Genomic DNA, 18,888 nt, shown 5'->3' with positions numbered 1-18,888 from the left:
ATTTTGTTTTATTTTTCTCCAAACTAATTTCGTGATAAATTTCGTTAAAAAATATTTAATTGTGCTCGTGCTACATACAAAGTTTTATGTATGTTTTACAAAGTCTTAACAAAGGTTAAATTGATTAAAATGGACTATAACAAGATTACCACAGTTAACTTGATGTTTAAATTATGCCTACAGCAGAAGCGAATTGGTATTAGTTATGTTTTTTAAGTGATGTTTTGTGGATAACTATTTAAAAACAAATAGTGTTTAAATGATTAACACTTGAGTTGACAAATATTTAATTCTTAATAAGATTTCTATTATTGGAGTATAAGGTTAAGTGATATCTATTTAGAGATAAGTACATTAGTAACAGTGTTAACAAATTCTTATTGGTTCAAAGAGCAGAAAAATTTTCCATTTTAGTATTTATTGCAGTTTTTGAATTTTGAAAAATATAAACGCCTACAAATTATCTCAGCAACAAGTGTAAGGACAGTAAATTCAGGTAATTATTATTGCATTCATTATCCATAAGGTTATAAATTTTATATACAATTTTTTACCAATTTTTCCTAATAAAAATCAAAATATTTTTAGCAATACGGAAATAGGTAATAATTATTATTAAATATAATGTTACATAAGTTACAATGAAACTATTAAAATAAAAAGAATAAATACCTATAGTAGTTAGAAATCCATTAGCTATCAAAATTTGTTAGATAATATAACAAGTTGTTTCAATTAATGTTTATCCTCGAAAATAAATGATAATTACTTCTATAAAATTATTAAGTTTAAATTTGATAATCAAGGCCAACATCACAAGAAAAATCATTTTGTCTCCGGAATTTGTTCGATTATAATGAAATTTTWGTAAAGGCCACTTTCCTGTGTAAATCCGACTTCAAACAACTAATTGTTTTTTTTTGGGACATATCTATTTGAAAAAGTTGGGTTATAATACTTCACATAATAAAATCATTAAAATCTACTGCTCCTGTCACAAGTGTTGACACAATTTAAATTACTTTTGCTGTGAACATACAGGGTGATTAAAAAATGTCGGACCAACTTTCGATCGGTGATGAAATGAAAAAAATTAATTCTGAAATTTTTGTTCCAAGCTTTTTTCTTGAGAAAAAAAAACAGAACTGTCGATTTTCAATCTTAGTTTTTTTGATTGCGATGTTGTTAGGTTTAATTTATTGTTAAACTTGCTAGTTTGTAAAATATTTTTAACACAATAAGACTCAAATAGGTGATTTTTTTCAACAGGTTCAATCTTACAAGAGCTGGTGTTTCCGCTAACTAAAATTTAAGATTACATAATGATTGGAACGGCCAAAAACTTAATCCAAAATTTAATTTTTAAAGAGCTATATCATGAAAACAACGACTCAAACAAGTTTTTGTCATGGAAACATTTTACTCAGTTGGATGTCCTGTATCACCACCCAAGAGATGGTCTGACATTTTTTAATCATCTTGTAGAGACTACCCACATACTAGAGGTGGCGGGCTATGGGCTACCAACTTTGCAATAAGTTAACTATGACACTATGAATTGACTGCGACTTTAGTACAGATTTGTCAACAAGAAATTACCACCTAGGATTAGAATTTTTAGAAAAATTACGTGTTTCATGTTGTTTGTAACTAGAATTTTCAGAAGTAATTTTGAATGCCTAGGATTGGTTACCCCTTGTTGTTGACGGTTGACGTTTTTTGTCAACCTGCTGTCAACTATCAATTGATATACAAGCTGACAGGTGACTTAACCTAATTTTTTGACATTATTGTATCAACCCTAAAATTTAACGATATTCGTGAATAGGTTGTCATAAATTTGGTTAAATTGGTTTCTGGTGACAAACAAAAGATAYCGTAATTAGTGTCAAAATTTAAGTTAAGTCACCTGTCAGCTTGTATAGATAATTCAATTGATAGTTGACAGAAAACGTCAACTAGGAGTAACCAATCCTAGGCATTCAAAATTACTTCTGAAAATTCTAGTTACAAACAACATGAAACACGTAATTTTCCTAAAAGTTCAAATCCTAGGTGGTAATTTCTTGTTGAGAAATCTGTAATTACAATATCTTTTGTTTGTTACCACAAACCAACCTATTCACGAATATCCCTAAATCCTAGGGAGTAATTTCTTGTTGATACGATAATTTAAACATTCACATAAATTAAATTAAATTATTTTTGTTTCTTCTGACCGCTACTGTCATCTCTTAAAAGTTCTACCAATTAAACTTATCCTGTATGTTACATATTGCTCTAAGTTTTAAAGAGTTATTTATTTATTTGTTTTCAATTACATAAACCAAAAATAATTATTGTATCAGAACCTACATTTGTCTACTTTTTTTAAGTAAAATTTTAAATAAAAAGCAGCATTCCATGAATTTTCATTCAATTTGATTGGAATGTACCTATGTAAATGTGGTTTAAAAAATCAGATTAAATAAAAGTATCTATAAACGGTTTTATTGGTAATTATTATTAGTTAACAAAAAAGAAAATCATAATAAAAAATCTCTTCATTTTGAAAGAAGTTCGTTATAACAAAAAATTAGAAACCAGCGTTCTTGAGGACGTGGAGAGCATAAACAACCAGCTCATCCTCTTGAACAGCCTGTAGCAAAAGATGCCATTCTCTCAAAGTCTTGATCAACCATTTTCTGAATTCAACTGTATTCACCTTTAATCCAGCTTCACGTACAAGACATTCTTTGAGATTACTTTGTATTTTATTTTCTATCAAATCTATAATTTCTTGATCAGGAATAAGACAAAGTTTGATGTATTCGTCAAGTTCCTCTAATCCCACTGAACCATACAACCTTCTTAGTTCACCCTTAAATGCTAAATCAACACTCTTTAAATCTTCAAGGCACAGAATTTTTGCTTTTTCTCGCTTCAAAGCCATTTCATGAAGACAACTTTTTAATGTGACTTCAAATTTCTCAACAAGTTTTTTCTGTTTCGATGAAAGAGTTGAAGTTTTTACGCAATTGGAATAATGTTTTAAGGGAAGCACATCTTCGGGAATACTATCCAAAGTGTATTCTGCGTCATCATCCTTATTGTTTTTCAAACACTTCTTGAGCAGTGCGTCGTATAGGTTTTGCCATTTCAAAGCCTCCTTTTTGTCCACTAGAAAACCACGTTATAATACCATCACAAAGAATCAAGTGCCACTTACTTACTTCTTCCATTTTCGACCCAAAAATTAACTCAAAATTCAAACTGAACAACCTAACCTAACTAACAAAACCAGAGGAGGGAAAGTTGACAAGTTTAAAAGTGCAAAATCAAAATCCCTAGTTAGTGACAAACTAATAGCACCGCGGGTAATTTAAATCAAAAACTGCAACAAACTTTTACTGGTTTTTACATCATATTGATTTTTTAGAATTAAATAAGAATTAATTTGTTTGCTTACAAACCAGATAAATTAAAAATCTTTGACTGTTCCGTACAGCTAAGATGGGAACAGTTATATTTATTTATTTGTTTCTAATTAAAAATAATTATCATGCCAGAACATATACTTGTTTAAATTTAAACGTTATTAATGGTAAACATTACCGCAAAGTTATTGCTGTGTTGGAAGATGTTATATTACATTTTGTTCAATAAATTTAAACAATAACATTTAATGATAATTTTTAATTTTTAGTGAACTTGAAAAAAATATTTTAAAATTCTATAAATAATTTTATACATACAGAATGTTCCGTCTAAACCCCACATTAAAAGCATTGGGTGTTCGAATAATCATATTTATTTGAAAATTGGTACATAGCCACAATCCATTAAGTTCTCATAAATGAAAATATTTTCAAGATGGCGCCACTTCCGGTTATACCGGAAGTCGGTCTCAACTTTCTTATTTTAAATGGAAAGGTATATTTTTTACTGCGTTTTTGATCGGGTTATTTTAAGGGAGTTTTCATCAGGTTTCCTTATATCTAAATTTAGGCGTTTTTGAAATATTTGGAGTTTTTTTAAAATTTTTTGGATCTGCACTTCCCACTTTAAAAATCGGTAACTCTGTCATTTTTTAAGATTTTGAATACGTTTTTTTTTTGGCGTTTGAAAGAGAAAGCTTAGATCCTTTATCTGGTCTAACCTTACAGTTTGTATTCAATGGCGGCATTTCAAAATGCTCTAGAAAAATTCAAATTTGAGCGGGAGAATTGCTCATGACGTGTGATCGGAGTAGTTTTGGACCCTTTTTTAAAATAAGATAACCCTACGTTGTGGTTGTTAGTTTATTCGTAATAATCCTTCGTCGTTTCCTCGAAGCACTGAACAAACGGATGGGAGTAAAATTAAATAATCAAGAAATAAAACACTAATGTTTTATTAATATGAAGTATAATTCAACAATTAAATAAAACAACAATAGGAAATTCGCTGGTAATGAATTTATCAAATAAATTTTGTCACGACAAAAAAAAAACTCGAACAATTAATAAATACATTCAGAAAAACAAATCAAGGCATTCTTATGAAACAGTTTCTTTTCTTTTTACTGTGAAAACCTCGAATCCAATGTACCAAAAATCTACAACACAATTCCCGATACCGCTGTAGCCATCTCCCAATCTCGAAGGAGAAAGGAAGAAAAACATATATCAAGGACTCTCAATCAATCAAACAATCGCGTCTCGAAACCCTACAACTCTGTCGAGTCGACAATGGTATTGGACTTATGGTCTCTTTAGTGGGCAAAAACCGTCCTTTTTCGACAAGCTCCTCTTTTGTGCCCTGTGTACGTGGAAGCGTTATTACTTATCAGTTACCGGGACTTTGCTGATATGATTGCCCAATTAAAGGAGAGTAAAGAACAGTAAAAGACAGAACGCAATGCAGCATGCATGAAACCAGGAGAAGCTACAGAAGTTTTAACTTTTCATCTCGCGTTACATAAAACAAACCCGAAAACTTAATCTTTTACCAGACGAATTATCCATTTACAAAACTCATGGCAAATTAACAACAATCATGATTATTATGAAGAAAACAATATTTTAGGCTCAATTTTCACGTAATATCGATACAGAATTTACGTTTTTGGTGACGTAATTAGTCATACCCCCTGTCGCGTCCGGTCTTATCTTCCTGAGCCCCACGGTCTCCTCTGCAGCCTCCTCCAAGCGACGACGCTTCCTTCTCTTCCTCGATGGAAGTCCCCCGGGTGTAGTCGACATCCCAACAATTTCCAAAATTTAATTCAAAAAGGAAAAACAACAAAATTCTCCTCACTCTTCGCCTGCCTAACGACGACTGCCACACCTTCCTTTGTTTTCCCACTTTTCGAAAAACCCAAAAAAAACACACAAAATCCCCCCTTTCCCACTGTGGCGTGATCCGTCACCGCAGAGTCAAATAAAATTTTCAAAAATGCATAGACAACACATTTTACCGAATAATTAAATACAAATGGTACGGTTACACTGGTGTTTTCAAATTTTGAAAATAAAAATATTCCAAAATTTTAAGGTTACTTTTGTAATAATGCAAATACTCATAACTCAATTTTTTCAAATGAAATACCCCAATTTTTATTTTACTAAATAGAAGAGAATTTAATTGTGCATTGATCTGTATTAACATTGCCTATACCTAAATTTAATAATTTTCAAGACTTTTTGTTAAGACTACAGAAAATATATTACTAGCCACACCCGTTTTCACATAGTTTGCTATGGAAATCAAAAATGTCAAAACTCTCTAAACAAACGTCAACAGTAAATTACAATTTGACAAATAGTGTCAAAATATGAAGAATCAAAGTTATGCAAACTTAATTATTATTGATAGGTTCTACCAGGCGGTCATTATTTAAAGGTAAAAAGTGAGAAAAATTTATTTTTGTTTAATGAACGACTTCATAATTTTGTTACACTCTCCATAAATACAAAATAAATTAATTAAATCTAAGTTTGAGTAGCTTTGACTCTCCATATTTTGGCACTATTTGTCAGATAATGAGTCACTGAAGACGTTTATTGAGAAATAATTTTGACATTTTTGATTTCCATAGCAAACCATACGAAAACGGATGTGGCTAGTAATAGATTTTCGGCAGTCTTAACAAAAAGTCACCATTATTTAAAAATTATTAAATTTAGGTATAGCAAATGTTAGTACAGATCGATGCAGAATTAAATTCTCTTCCATTTAGTAAAATAAAAATTGGGGTATTTCGTTTGGAAAAATTGAGTTATGGGTATTTGAATTATTACAAAAGTAACCTTAAAATTTTAGGGTTTGTTATTTTTTTTTTCAAAATTTAAAAACACCGGAAAAAAATCTAAACTTTCTCTTTCAAACGCCAAAAAACGAATTCAAAATTTTAAAAAATAGCTGAATTACCAATTTTTAAAGTGTAAGGTGCAGATCCAAAAAATTTTGAAAAACTCCAAATATTTCAAAAACGGCTAAATTTAGATATAGGGAGAGCCGATGAAAACTCCCTTAAAATAAACCGATTAATACAAAAACGCAGTAAAAAATATACCTTTCCATTTAAAATAAAAAAGTTGAGACTGACTTCCAGTATAACCGGAAGTGCCGCCATCTTAAAAATATTTTCATTTAGGAGGACTTAAAGGATTAAGAGTATGTACCAATTTTCAAACAAATATGATTATTCGAATACCCATTGCTTTTAATGTGAGGTTTAGACGGAACACCCTGTATAAATAATTTTGTACATGTTTTACTTTTTTATGAAAATAATAATTAGGTTAAAGTAGTGTTTTGGAACGTATTTTTCAGTTAAGCTCCAATAAAACACCTCTTGAAAACATTTAGGATTATAATAATTATATTTAGAAACTCTTTCGCAAAAATGAAACTAAGTACTTAAAATAAAATTATTTTTTTTAGGAAAAATCGTTTTTTACGTTAGGTACCTGGCAAAGTCACAAAGTATGGTAAATATCTAACGACTCATCAATAAAACCTACAACAAAAGTTTTAGGGACATTCTAATTTAGGAAAGAAGCCATCAAATTTGGAAAAAAGATGGGCAACTATCAACATGTTGTTAACTATGGTTGCATTTATTGCAGTCGTATTAGCCCTMTCTCTAACTTATCTCAAGGAAACACCATCAAACTTGACACATTGTCTTGGGTACTACACCCTATATCTAATTTTCACGGCTTTCTTAGCAGTGTTACCATTTGGGGGTCCCAAAGTACCTAGAGACACAAACCGACAAGACTATGATGTTTTAACAGGAGGCCTTACTTTAATTTCTTGTTTGCTTGTATTATTTACTCTCGAAATATTTGGTGTCAAAGTTATAGATTTTGTCACTAAAAATATGTTTGATTTGACAATTGCTGCACTTTTGTCTGGACTTTTTTTGACAATATATGTTCATCTGCGAAGCTACACTTTACCTAATGATCGACTAAATCCAAAAATAATTGGCAAAAATGCAATTGAAAGTCTTTTTCTTGGAAGAGAAGTAAGACCTCGACTGCTTGGTATTCTCGACTTGAAAATATACTTCAACAGGATTGCGATATTAACAATGGTTGGTTTGTGTACTGCTTAGCATTGAAACACTAAGAAAATTTAGATCTCTCTTTTGCTCAAACTATTTTTCACCAATTACCCAAAAAATGTTTTCTTGGTGTTCAATTTTAATGAAACGTAGTATACAGGTGTTCCGTCTAAACCCCACACTAGAAGTGTTGGGAGTTTGAATAATCATATTTGTTTGAAAATTGGTACATAGCCATAAACCATTAAGTCCTCCTAAATGAAAATATATTCAAGATACCTTGGCGGCACTTCCGGTTATACCGAAAGTCGGTCTCAACTTTCTTATTTTAAATGGTAAGGTATATTTTTTATTGCGTTTTTGGATTAATCGGGTTATTTTAAGGGAATTTTCATCAGCTTTCTCTAGACCCAAATTTAGCCGTTTTTGAAATATTTGGAGTTTTTAAAAATTTTTGGATCTGCACCTTACACTTTAAAAATCGGTAACTGCTATTTTTTAAAATTTTGAATTCCTTTTTTTGGCGTTTGAAAGAGTAAGTTTAGATCTTTCTTCCGGTGTTTTCAAATTTAAAAAAAAATTAACAAACCCTAAAATTGTAAGGTTACTTTTGTAATAATTCAAATACCCATAACTCAATTTTTCCAAATGAAATACCCCAATTTTTATTTTACTAAATGGAAGAGAATTTAATTCTGCATCGATCTGTATTAACATTCCCTATACCTAAATTTAATAATTTTTAAGTTATGGTGACTTTTTGTTAAAACTGCCGAAAATCTATTACTAGCCACATCCGTTTTCATATAGTTAGCTATGGAAATCAAAAATGTCAAAATTGTTTCTCATTCAACGTCGACTTATTATTTAAAAAATAATGCCAAAATATCGAGAGTCAAAGCTACTCAAATTTAGATTTAATTTATTTATTTTCTATTTATGGAGTGTAACAAAATTATGATGTCGTTCATTATACAAAAATAATTTTTTCTCACTTTTAGCTTTAAATAATGATCGCATGGTAGAACCTATCAATAATAATTAAGTTTGCATAACTTTGATTCTTCATATTTTGGCACTATTTGTCAAATAGTAATTTACTGTTGACGTTTGTTTAGAGAAAATTTTGACATTTTTGATGTCCATAGCAAACTATGTGAAAACGGGTGTGACTACTAACAAATTTTCTGTAGTCTTAAAAAAAAGTCCATAACTTGAAAATTATTAAATTCATGTATAGGGAATGTTAATACAGATCAATGCACAATTAAATTCTCTTCTATTTAGTAAAATAAAAATTGGGATATTTCATTTGAAAAAATTGAGTTATGAGTATTTGAATTATTACAAAAGTAACCTTAAAATTTTGGGATATGTTATTTTTTATTCAAAATTTGAAAACACCAGAAAAAGGATCTAAGCTTTCTCTTTCAAACGCCAAAAAAAAAACGAATTCAAAATCTTTAAAAATGGCAAAGTTACCGATTTTTAAAGTGGAAGGTGCAGATCCAAAAATTTTTGAAAAACTCCAAATATTTCAAAAACGGCTAAATTTAGGTATAGGGAAAGCTGATGAAAACTCCCTTAAAATAATCCGATTAATCCAAAAACGAAGTAAAAAATATACCTTTCCATTTAAAATAAGAAAGTTGAGACCGACTTCCCATATAAGCGGAAGTGCCGCCATCTTGAAAATATTTTCATTTAGGAGGACTTAATGGCTTATGGCTATGTACCAATTTTGAAATAAATGCGATTATTCCAACTCCCAATACTTCTAATGTGGGGTGTAGACGGAACACTCTGTATTTATTGAATAAAAACATCTTTTAGGTGTTACTTGACTGTGTGTTTTTGCATGAAAATTTCAATAACAAAAGTGTAGTTGTTTTGAGTATAATTAAATTCATATATTTCATCGATGGTCTCTTCATGGAATACACTTACGAAACATCAATGGAAGTGAGACAAGTTGGATTTGGCTTTGGGTGTGGTGTGGGCAACTTTGTTTATCCATTTTTAATGAGTATATTTACAAAACATCTCGTTTCTAATAAAATTGAATTTGAGAATTGGAGACTTATTCTTACTTTATTCGTTTTTACGACTGGTTATCTCATATATCGTATCAGTAATAATCAGAAGTACAACTTTAGGAAAAATCCTTCGACAACAGGTGGGGACAGTAAACTTATAAATGATAAATCTTAAATAATATTTTTTTAAGGTTTCAAATCAATTCCAACTGGTATTAAAGACAAGAAGCTTCTTTGTTCGGGGCTGTGGGGAATTATACGCCATCCCAATTATTTGGGTGATATTCTAGTGCACTGGTCATTTACAGGTTTTATGTTGTGTATACCAGCATTTATGATCTATTTTGATATATTATTTATGATCGATCGTTCTAGTAGGGATAATAAGAATTGTAAAGAGAAATATGGCAAAGTTTGGGATCAATATTGTAAAATGGTAAAATATATTCTTGTACCTTGGATTTATTAAAAAAAATTATTCCAATTAAACAATCTTTCGGTGAGTTTTTAATTTTCACTCTGCACTAATAACTTGTCCATAGAATAGCTAAAACTTGTGTACATACGAAAATTTGTATGTATTTTTTCGATCACAAAACCTAGTTTTCTAAAGAAAACCAACAAACAAAAATTTTGTTAAAAACTGATAAAGAAACTGACTTCCTGATTTTTTAAATCAGTTTAACAAATTATTATTATAAATAAAAATGAAGAAAGAAACTTAGAACGTCGGAACATTAATAATAATAATTTTTGTAGTAACTAAGAAAAGTCAAAAAATACGATTAGTGCAGTTTATTGCACAATATTTATTAGCTATTTATAATAATTTGTAGAGTTCGGATTTTATGCAGATTGCATATTTATTATTTGTAGAAATTTTTTTTCTAAATTTAGAATGTGCACAAAACACATCAAAACTATGCGAATAGGTCAATTTAAAAAACTCCCATTTTTGCAGTTTTCGTTTTATTAAAAGTGTGTTATACTAAATTGATTCTAAATTATACTAAAAAATGTTATAGTTTATAGTCAATAAAAATGCACTAATTTCAGTGAATGTAATGTAATTATTACATACAAAATATAATAGGTACAATGTACAATGCAAATAGTGTTTAAATATAAACATTACTGTAAAATGTGATGTTATCTACAACGCTTAAAGCTTACACAGAAAGCCACGAACAGATTAATAACAAGCTAAATATTTAGCTAGAAGGCAAGTTTAAATCTACTCTACTCATATAAAAAATTGACTTGGACAAACAGAAACAGATTTTTGATTTATTCGACCAATAATAAAATTTGTTAGTTGTGAACAAATGTCAACCTCAAACGCGTTAAATATGCAGTAATAGCATATTCATTTTATCCACAACCATTGTTTAGTTTACACATAAATTTTGTGAATAAAAATGACACTTATTGAAATTTAGTGTAATTTTGGTGCATTTACTGCATTATATAAGTACATGCCAAATTTGTTGACTAGACTGTAATTGCTAAAGCATGTACATACGTGATAAAATTATTGTACTTAATCATTATTACTAATAAGCCTAGATTAATAAAACTGATGCGAAGAATTTGTTTATTTTCTTACATCAATTTAATTAATCATGTTTATGGTACGTATTTACAATTAAAATATTTACATGACACCTCACGGAAGCAATGCAATTCGACAAAGGAATGTTTTCACTTAGAGAGCTAACTTTACAAATTGACCATACATGTCTCAGTCATAGCTTTGGATTATTATTGTTCATCAATATTTACACATATTGAAAATTCTCCTTGTTTTTCAAAAGTGGTTGATGTTCGATATTCTTATCTAAATCATAACTCGTCAACCAGTCCTTATTTTCTGGTTTGAAAATTCCGAAACAAGTACAATCGAAAAATTCGAGGATATTTTTTATAGGACCTTTTGAAAATGGACTATTCCCGCCATTACTTATTATATAACTGTAGCGCCCTCTGTTCATCCTTTCATTTGTTGTCATACCAAGACACGAAATCTGTAAAATTATCATTACAATTTGTTTCAATTCTTGCGAAATCGGAAAATTGTGCTCTATTTAAAAACACAATTTTACTTTTTCGTATAAGAAAGACAATAAATTTTTTACCTGATACAGTTGACACACAAACAACGTGAAAACCCAGACGCAATGAAATAGAGTATTAGCAGCGACCCAAGCCACCCAAGTGTCACATTGAGCTATTGATAACACGAATTTCCAATAACCTTCGGACGTTGTGACGTTGCAAGTGCTTTGGTTTTGCCAAAATTTCACAGATCCATACAACATCTGACAGCACATCATGACTAAGCTGGCCAAAAAACCGATGAAATATTTGTGATTTTTAGCACCTGAAAATTTAAACTTTTAGTAAAAGTGTTCAAACATGTTAAACCTCTTTACATTAAATATGCGTAGGACCGATTTTTATTGCACTTTTTTAAAGAAAATCAAAAAAATGAAATGAATTCATTGATTAACACAAAGAAAATTAATATAAAATTATTGAAAAATAATAAAAATATGTAATTAGAAACACTCAGTTGTTATTCATTACATATCCCACTATTTTTTCGTTAACCACTTAAAAAATACAGAGTGTTCCAATGAAAACAAGCCACCCCGAACATCTCAGAAACTACAAAGATTTTGTAAAAACGCCGAAACAGGTCAATTTTGTTTCCGAGGGAGACATTTTTGATKTAATTTTTWAAGCACCCCTAGTAACCCCCTAACCCCCACGAACCTCAACTTTAAAAATTTAAATGGCACTACYCCATTTGTGGCACATCAAATGAAAGCTATTTAAACAATATTTTCAAGACATTAAACCACCATAGAAAGAATTTGCAAAAAAACTGAAACAAGTTAATATTGTTTTTAAAGGGACATTTTTTGACGCAATTTTAAAAAGCACCCAGTGGGTTTTACTTACGATTTTTTAAGCAATTCCTTGAATATAATATAATATTTATAGTACATTACAAGTAAGGTGGTAAATATGGCATTACCGCGAGTGCTTATGTATACAATCGAGACGCGCTAGCCTCGAGATCGGATAAAGCACAAGGGGTAATGCCATTACCACCGAGATTTGTATGCGATTTTATTCACAATCACATTATTTTCAGTCAAAAATTTGAGTAGAATAAACTTCTAACAAAGTTAAGGTCCAAACGTGGTAGGCCATCCAAATGGTGTCAAAATATTGAAATGATGTGTGAATTTGATTTAAWATCGTCGAAATGAAGCAGGGTACTCCCCCAGAAGTAAGAAAAACTGCTACAAAAGCAACTAAATACTAATTTAGCAAAATATTATGCGTAACTTGACAATTTGAAATTTGTAATTTTAAGGTTGGCTATCCTGTATATTACCGCCCAAGAGAAGCAATATTATTACTCCTCATGAGATTTAATTATGTGTTTCCCAACCTTTAAAAAGTTAGTAGTCGGCATATTACATTAGTGATTGTGAACAATATTTAGGCGAAGGACTAAATCTATCAATGTCGTATATAATTTTTTTTAGATTTCACCATTTAAAGGTCACTAATGGATTTTTTCMACCCGCTGGGACACCTCGTATAGATAAAAATAAGGAGAAAAATTTAACTAAGGTTTTCTTAATTTTGATTAGTATAAGGTAATGATTATTTCTGTATTAATAAAGATAAAGATAAGCTTACAAAATTAAGCAAATGCTTCTAAAAATATAAGTCTGTTAAATGCTTGACTTATAAAATTATCAACTAACAAATTCTGTTAAATATCATTAATTAAAACTTGTCCATAAAATATTTCAAGTTGTACGCAAGCTTAAAGTTTACAAAGAGTGTAGACAAGATTTCCGTATATGAGATTTTATAAAATTATATAGAAAAAAATGTGCAGTGGCTTTCGGAGCATTTTCTGGGAGATAGTATGAAAAAAGAGGAGGTTGCTTTGGATGCTTAAAGACAACTGACAGGAGAAAATAAAAGACGCCGTTTAGATGCAGCCTTAATAGACCTTAATATGCATTTTTTATACAATTTGTAATAATTTGTTCTTTAAAATAAACAAATATTTTTTGCAAAATCAAAATATTTATTGCAAAAAGTCTACATACTTAAAATACTCGCATTCGCATTATTTTCTAATTTTTCTTTTTGCAGCCTAATTCCATTAGGTGTTTTTGATAATGTAGGATTATTTCCGTGTTCACCTTGCACAATATCCAAAAGTAAAAGAGGCGCTTAGCTTTTTTTATTGCCAGTTACATTTTTATCTATTTTCTTTTTTATTGTGGTCTTTAAATTGTTATTTTTTTATCGGTGTATTAATTTTCCCAGTCTAGCGCGTAGTTTTTTATGTATATTAATTCATAACTGCTTCCTCTTTTTTATTTTAGTAGAGGGCACTTGACTTTTAKTAAAAATAACAGGATATACATATTTTATACACTGTGTCAATTTTAAAACTTGCAATCGGCAATTTCTCTCAACTGAAAAAGTTATTAATAATCACTCAAAACCGTTTTGGTGGTTCCTAGGGGGAATTAAAATGACATGATAAGTGACACACCTTCACCCACCCTTGAATATAATAAAAAAATGAAAATTTAATGTCTTCGTTTTTGAATAATTAGAAAAAAGGCTTTACCAAATAGGCTGTTGTATGTCATTTTTGAAAAGCACTTGTTATGGGCTTTCCAACGATGTATCACAAGTAGGGTCGTGCCATTTAAAATTTTCAACTTAAGGTGGCTGTGGCTTGAAGGGTCGGTGGAGGAGCGTCACTTACCATGCCATTTTGATTCCCCCTAAAAACCACCTAAACGGTTTTGAGTGATTCTCAATAACTTTTTTAGTTCCAGAGATATTGCCGATTGCAAGTTTTAAAATTGACACCCTGTATATATATACAAATTTAAACAGGTGATAGGATATTCAATTCTAAGACAAATGTTTCCTATAAACATGTATCGAAAAATGCTTGGTAAGGGAGCTACACCCCCTGAAAGGAGGTTAATAGGTTTTTGCTAATATTTCATAAACCATTTAAGATAAAATTACAAAATTTGGTATAGATGATAACCTTTATACACCTAAACGAATTCAAACATCAAATATCGAAATTTTTAATCAGGGGCGTCCGAAACTGGTGGGGTTTAGGGTAAAAAAATACCCTATCTACTTTGGCTTTAATTTCTTTAGTTATGCATTGACCAAAAGGGTGGTCACTTTGAACAACTCCTTTAGATTTAGGCAAATTTATTTAATTAATGTTATTATTGTTACTGTAATGTAATGTTAATTAGTTGAAGTTGATTAAAAAAATGAATTTCTTGCTTTTATTATTCTGTAAATTCTGATTTATTTGAATGTTGTATTGGTGTGTAACGTAAATTTTAATTTAATTTTATTCAAAAACAACAAAACAAAAAAAGTCGTATCGACAAAGGAAAGACTTTTCTGTGATAAACTATCGAACTTAAGATTTTGTGCTGAAAGTACCGAGAAACTAAAGCCAAAATAAATAGGGTATTTTTTTTACCTTAAACTCCCCCAGTTTCGTACGCCCCTGATTAAAAATTTCGACATTTGATGTTTGAATTCGTTTAGATGTATAAAGGTTATCATCTGTACCAAATTTTGTAATTTTATCTTAAATGGTTTCTGAAATATTAGTAAAAACATATTAGCCCCCATCCAGGTTGTGTACTAACAAATTCTGTTAAATATCATTAATTAAAACTTGTCCATAAAATATTTCAAGTTGTACGCAAGCTTAAAGTTTACAAAGAGTGTACCAGGCATTTTTCGATACATGTTTATAGCAAACTTTTGTCTTAGTATTCAATATTCTATCACCTGTTTAAATTTGTAACAATAAAAACGGAACAACCTGTATATAATTGTTAATTTGGATTCTTTTTTTTCCTCAGGCAAAGATTCATCTTCAGATGAGAAATCATCAGCCATTCTACAATAGCATAATTAATAATTAACTGCAGAATATTTTAGTATGTATATGTATTTACCTTACTTCTCTTATGAAATGCTTAAATCAGAAATAAAATTTATTTGAAGAAAGTGGTATTTCAAGCTTTTTAGATGAGACAACTGACAAACAATTCCTTAAAGACATAATCAAATGCTTATAAGTAAAAGCATTTCATTATTAATACAAATTTAAGAATTTGCTATTGCACAACCTTTTACTTTTCAGTAAAACCTACTAAGTAAATGCTTATTTTTATTAATACCACCCATTATTAAAAAAAGTGAACTAAAAAAAACAGAAACAAATGACGTCATAAAGATGCCATCATATTTGTGAATTAAGGTCCGCCACTTTGCTAATTTTCGACAATTTAGAAATTTATCTTACTTACCTATACAATTAGCAACCCAAGGACAGTGATGATCAAACCTTGCAACACATTTATTGCACACCGAGCAATGCTTAGATCTTAGAGGCCTTCTCACAAGACATGACGAACAAAACGTCGACGGTTCGAATCCTCCTGAACCTTGTTCGGCTAATTCAATTATAGTCTGAATAAAAATCGTGTTGCAATTTACAGTAGTAATATGAAAATATTATGTTACTTTACCCTGAATCTTAGCTGTTGCGAAGTCGAGATGACACCAGCGTCACCTAGCCATGACTTGAGAAAACAATACCACAATATTCCTGAACTACTTAGGAAGACAATTGTTATTAGAATGTTTGTAGCTGGCATGATATAAATAAACCATGTGAAATACATCCATAATTTTGTTGATAAATAAATACTAAGAGGTAGAAGTGCCATTAATCTATCGTCGTATAAAATTTGACCGGCATAATGTAAAATTATATATAAGCACACTAATAGAAATAGCTTGATTAAAATTATTAAATTTGTGCCTAAAATCGAACCAGCGATGTAAAATGCCATGAATGGAGTGCCTACCATGCACCACCACCGTAATCTCTGAAACAAAAACAAATTTATTTAACAATCATGGGCACACTTAACTATAGAGAAACTAAGCAGTAAATAGTACATGTGTCTATTTAAGAGCTTGCTTTTATTGCTTTGCAATACAAATTTAAAATATCAGCCCTTTCAGGGCTAAATAGACAAAACCAGTTTTTACACTTTTGGACAGTAACGATTTATACAGGRTGCGCCAGAACTCGCACCCCAGATAAAAGGTAAGGTAAGATACCAGGAAAATAGAAAAAATGTTGAAAAAATTTTATTTATAAAAATTTCGAAGTTATGAGGGTTTAAAGTTTGCACTTTGACTATTTATTTCTGTTGGAAAAATAATTTTTCAAGTTTTTTTGCTATAGGCTGTTAAAAGAGGAAACAAGGAAGCTGTATCCTAAATTGTAACTCTGTTCAATGTTATTTGTGGCTTTTATTGGCAAAATTTTTGTCCCTTTACTAAATAATTGTAAAAAAACATGTACAAGATGATCAGAATCATTAAATAAATATAAAAAAATGTCAAATGTCAAAAAATAAATGTCAAAATTTCTTGACAGCTAGAATTTTTTAAACACTTTCATGTTCCTGGTATCTTACCTTACTTGAAAATTTTCTTTGGAGCGCGAGTTCTGGCGCACCTGTATACAAGATCATCAGTATCATTAAATAGATATAAAAAAATGTCAAATTTCAAAAAATAAATGTCAAAATTTTTTGACTGAATTTTTTAAACATTTTTTTCATGTTCCTGGTATCTTACCTTACTTGAAAATTTTCTCTGGGGCGCAAGTTCTGGCGCACCCTATATATTTTTACTTCAAAAATGTACTTATAATGGCATTACTAATTGAATACACCGTGAAAGCAACAAAAACTGCATAAATTAGAATCACAAAATAAAATAAAAACGTTTTACATTAACCTTTTTTAATCTTACATCAAAATTAAAGCTGTAATCAAAGGCAGTGTAAGTCACACTCACATTTTTAGAAATATTTATTTATTATTAAAATTTGTTGGTTGAAATCCAAAGCACTTCATAATACATTAGTCCAAACAATTAAAGGAACAAAAATGTTTCCTAATTTTTTTGGTGATTTTTAAGACTATAATTCATCTAAAAATTTTCGTATCTAGATTTAAAAAAAAAACATTTGGAAGCTTTAAGTTGCTAGTTTTGGGATCTTTAGGCATTTTTTTTTCTGTGCTACGATTACAACGCAATCCTAAGTGTTATCATAAGAAAAAAAATTTAAATTTTCTTGTTTTTGGTCCATGGACGTTAGGATTTTTTTTTAGTTAAGTCAATGCATAGGCCGGATAGCATGTTTATTCAGCTTTAATATGCTTTTCTCAAATTCTCTTTACGTCAATTTGCAGCTAAGATATCGAACTTTAAATAAAAAAAGATCCTTTTGTCTTTGATCATAGATACCTCAGCAATCAATGACCACAGAAAGAATATAAGAATAGTGTTAAAAACTGAGATAAATGTCTTATAAGATCATTTTATGATTTTTTTAAAAATATTTCTTTTTCACGTACATTGATTTAAAGAAAAGAGAAAAAAGTAACTTTTTGCATTGTTTTAGCAAATATTAATTGGGAGACTAATGTTTTTAGGTGTTTTTACAGTTCAATGTATCCCTGTTCGACATTGTGACCAGTGTTCTTCTCAATTATGTGAATGAAGATATTTTATTATGTAGAAGGAATGTTTTCTGTGTTGTGTTTTTTCAAAAACTTTTGTCTGGTGAGCTTGACAGCTCTTATCTCATGAACCATTCTAAAATTATTGTACCTCGAATGAACAACCGAAGTCCTTCTACATTTTATTACTCTTCCCCAAATACTTTCATCATCTTAATTCACCTCTTTTTAAATGTTTTAAATTGTATAACAGTATTAAAGGCTTGGATCTTCTTTCATAAATTTAGCTCTAAACCAGTTAAGGCCAAACTTCTTGTTTACTTTTCGTTATGTTTGTAGTTAATTTTTAATTTTCTTTCCTTCATGTATTATTGTTATAATTTTTTTTATGTACTTTAATCTACTCGCCCAATTCTATTGTCCTCTATAGACTTATAGTCTGTTGGACATAAATTTATATTATTATAACCCTGCTAATTTTTAAATCGATCCATCGAACCGGTTTCTCGGACCAATTCATTAAAGTTTTGTAAAAAAATTAAAGGAACAATTGCACATATTGTTTCTGAATATAGTCTAATTTTCATCAAAATGAAAAAAACATTTTTTTTTCGACTTTTTTACAATATAACATTAGTTATTTCCTAAAAATAAAAAAAATTAAACAAAAATT

The 18,888-nt window shown here is 29.7% G+C and overlaps 3 protein-coding genes across 5 annotated transcripts in view; 1 reads left to right on the top strand and 2 right to left on the bottom strand.

Annotated features, from left to right (window-relative positions):
* The first annotated feature begins 188 nt into the window (after nucleotides 1–188).
* Nucleotides 189–10,064, top strand: LOC123005634 (delta(14)-sterol reductase LBR-like). Of its 2 annotated transcripts, none has more exons than XM_044399468.1 (5): nucleotides 189–496; nucleotides 6,907–6,948; nucleotides 7,001–7,564; nucleotides 9,368–9,710; nucleotides 9,762–10,064. In XM_044399468.1, the coding sequence occupies exons 3-5, from the start codon at nucleotides 7,061–7,063 to the stop codon at nucleotides 10,037–10,039; spliced, it is 1,125 nt and encodes a 374-aa protein (XP_044255403.1). In that variant the 5' UTR covers nucleotides 189–496; nucleotides 6,907–6,948; nucleotides 7,001–7,060; the 3' UTR covers nucleotides 10,040–10,064. The 2 variants fall into 2 exon arrangements, with proteins under 2 accessions (XP_044255403.1, XP_044255402.1); XM_044399467.1 differs by having other exon boundaries at nucleotides 6,907–6,953.
* LOC123005635 lies at nucleotides 2,469–3,364 on the bottom strand. Of its 2 annotated transcripts, none has more exons than XM_044399469.1 (2): nucleotides 3,209–3,364; nucleotides 2,469–3,159 (listed from the first exon to the last, which is right to left on the bottom strand). In XM_044399469.1, exons 1-2 carry the CDS (start codon nucleotides 3,219–3,221, stop codon nucleotides 2,576–2,578), a joined length of 597 nt encoding a protein of 198 aa, XP_044255404.1. In that variant the 5' UTR covers nucleotides 3,222–3,364; the 3' UTR covers nucleotides 2,469–2,575. The 2 variants fall into 2 exon arrangements, with proteins under 2 accessions (XP_044255404.1, XP_044255405.1); XM_044399470.1 differs by having other exon boundaries at nucleotides 3,213–3,316.
* A 556-nt stretch (nucleotides 10,065–10,620) lies between the features above and the next one.
* Nucleotides 10,621–18,888, bottom strand: part of LOC123004767 (palmitoyltransferase Hip14) — a 10,868-nt gene continuing 2,600 nt past the window's right edge. The window contains exons 4-7 of the mRNA XM_044398189.1: nucleotides 16,200–16,562; nucleotides 15,978–16,140; nucleotides 11,706–11,950; nucleotides 10,621–11,594 (exon numbers count right to left, since the gene is read on the bottom strand). Of these exons, the coding sequence (XP_044254124.1) occupies nucleotides 11,349–11,594; nucleotides 11,706–11,950; nucleotides 15,978–16,140; nucleotides 16,200–16,562 (1,017 nt within the window). The 3' untranslated portion in view covers nucleotides 10,621–11,348. The remainder of the gene's footprint in view (nucleotides 11,595–11,705; nucleotides 11,951–15,977; nucleotides 16,141–16,199; nucleotides 16,563–18,888) is intronic.

Source organism: Tribolium madens, unplaced genomic scaffold (genome assembly GCF_015345945.1).
Source record: "Tribolium madens isolate multiple individuals breed KSU strain unplaced genomic scaffold, Tmad_KSU_1.1 Scaffold_20;HRSCAF=117;Tcas5.2_LG4, whole genome shotgun sequence".
Lineage (NCBI taxonomy): Eukaryota > Metazoa > Arthropoda > Insecta > Coleoptera > Tenebrionidae > Tribolium > Tribolium madens.
The sequence above is the reverse complement of the archived record's forward strand: the minus strand, read 5'-3'. Positions and strand labels throughout refer to the sequence as shown.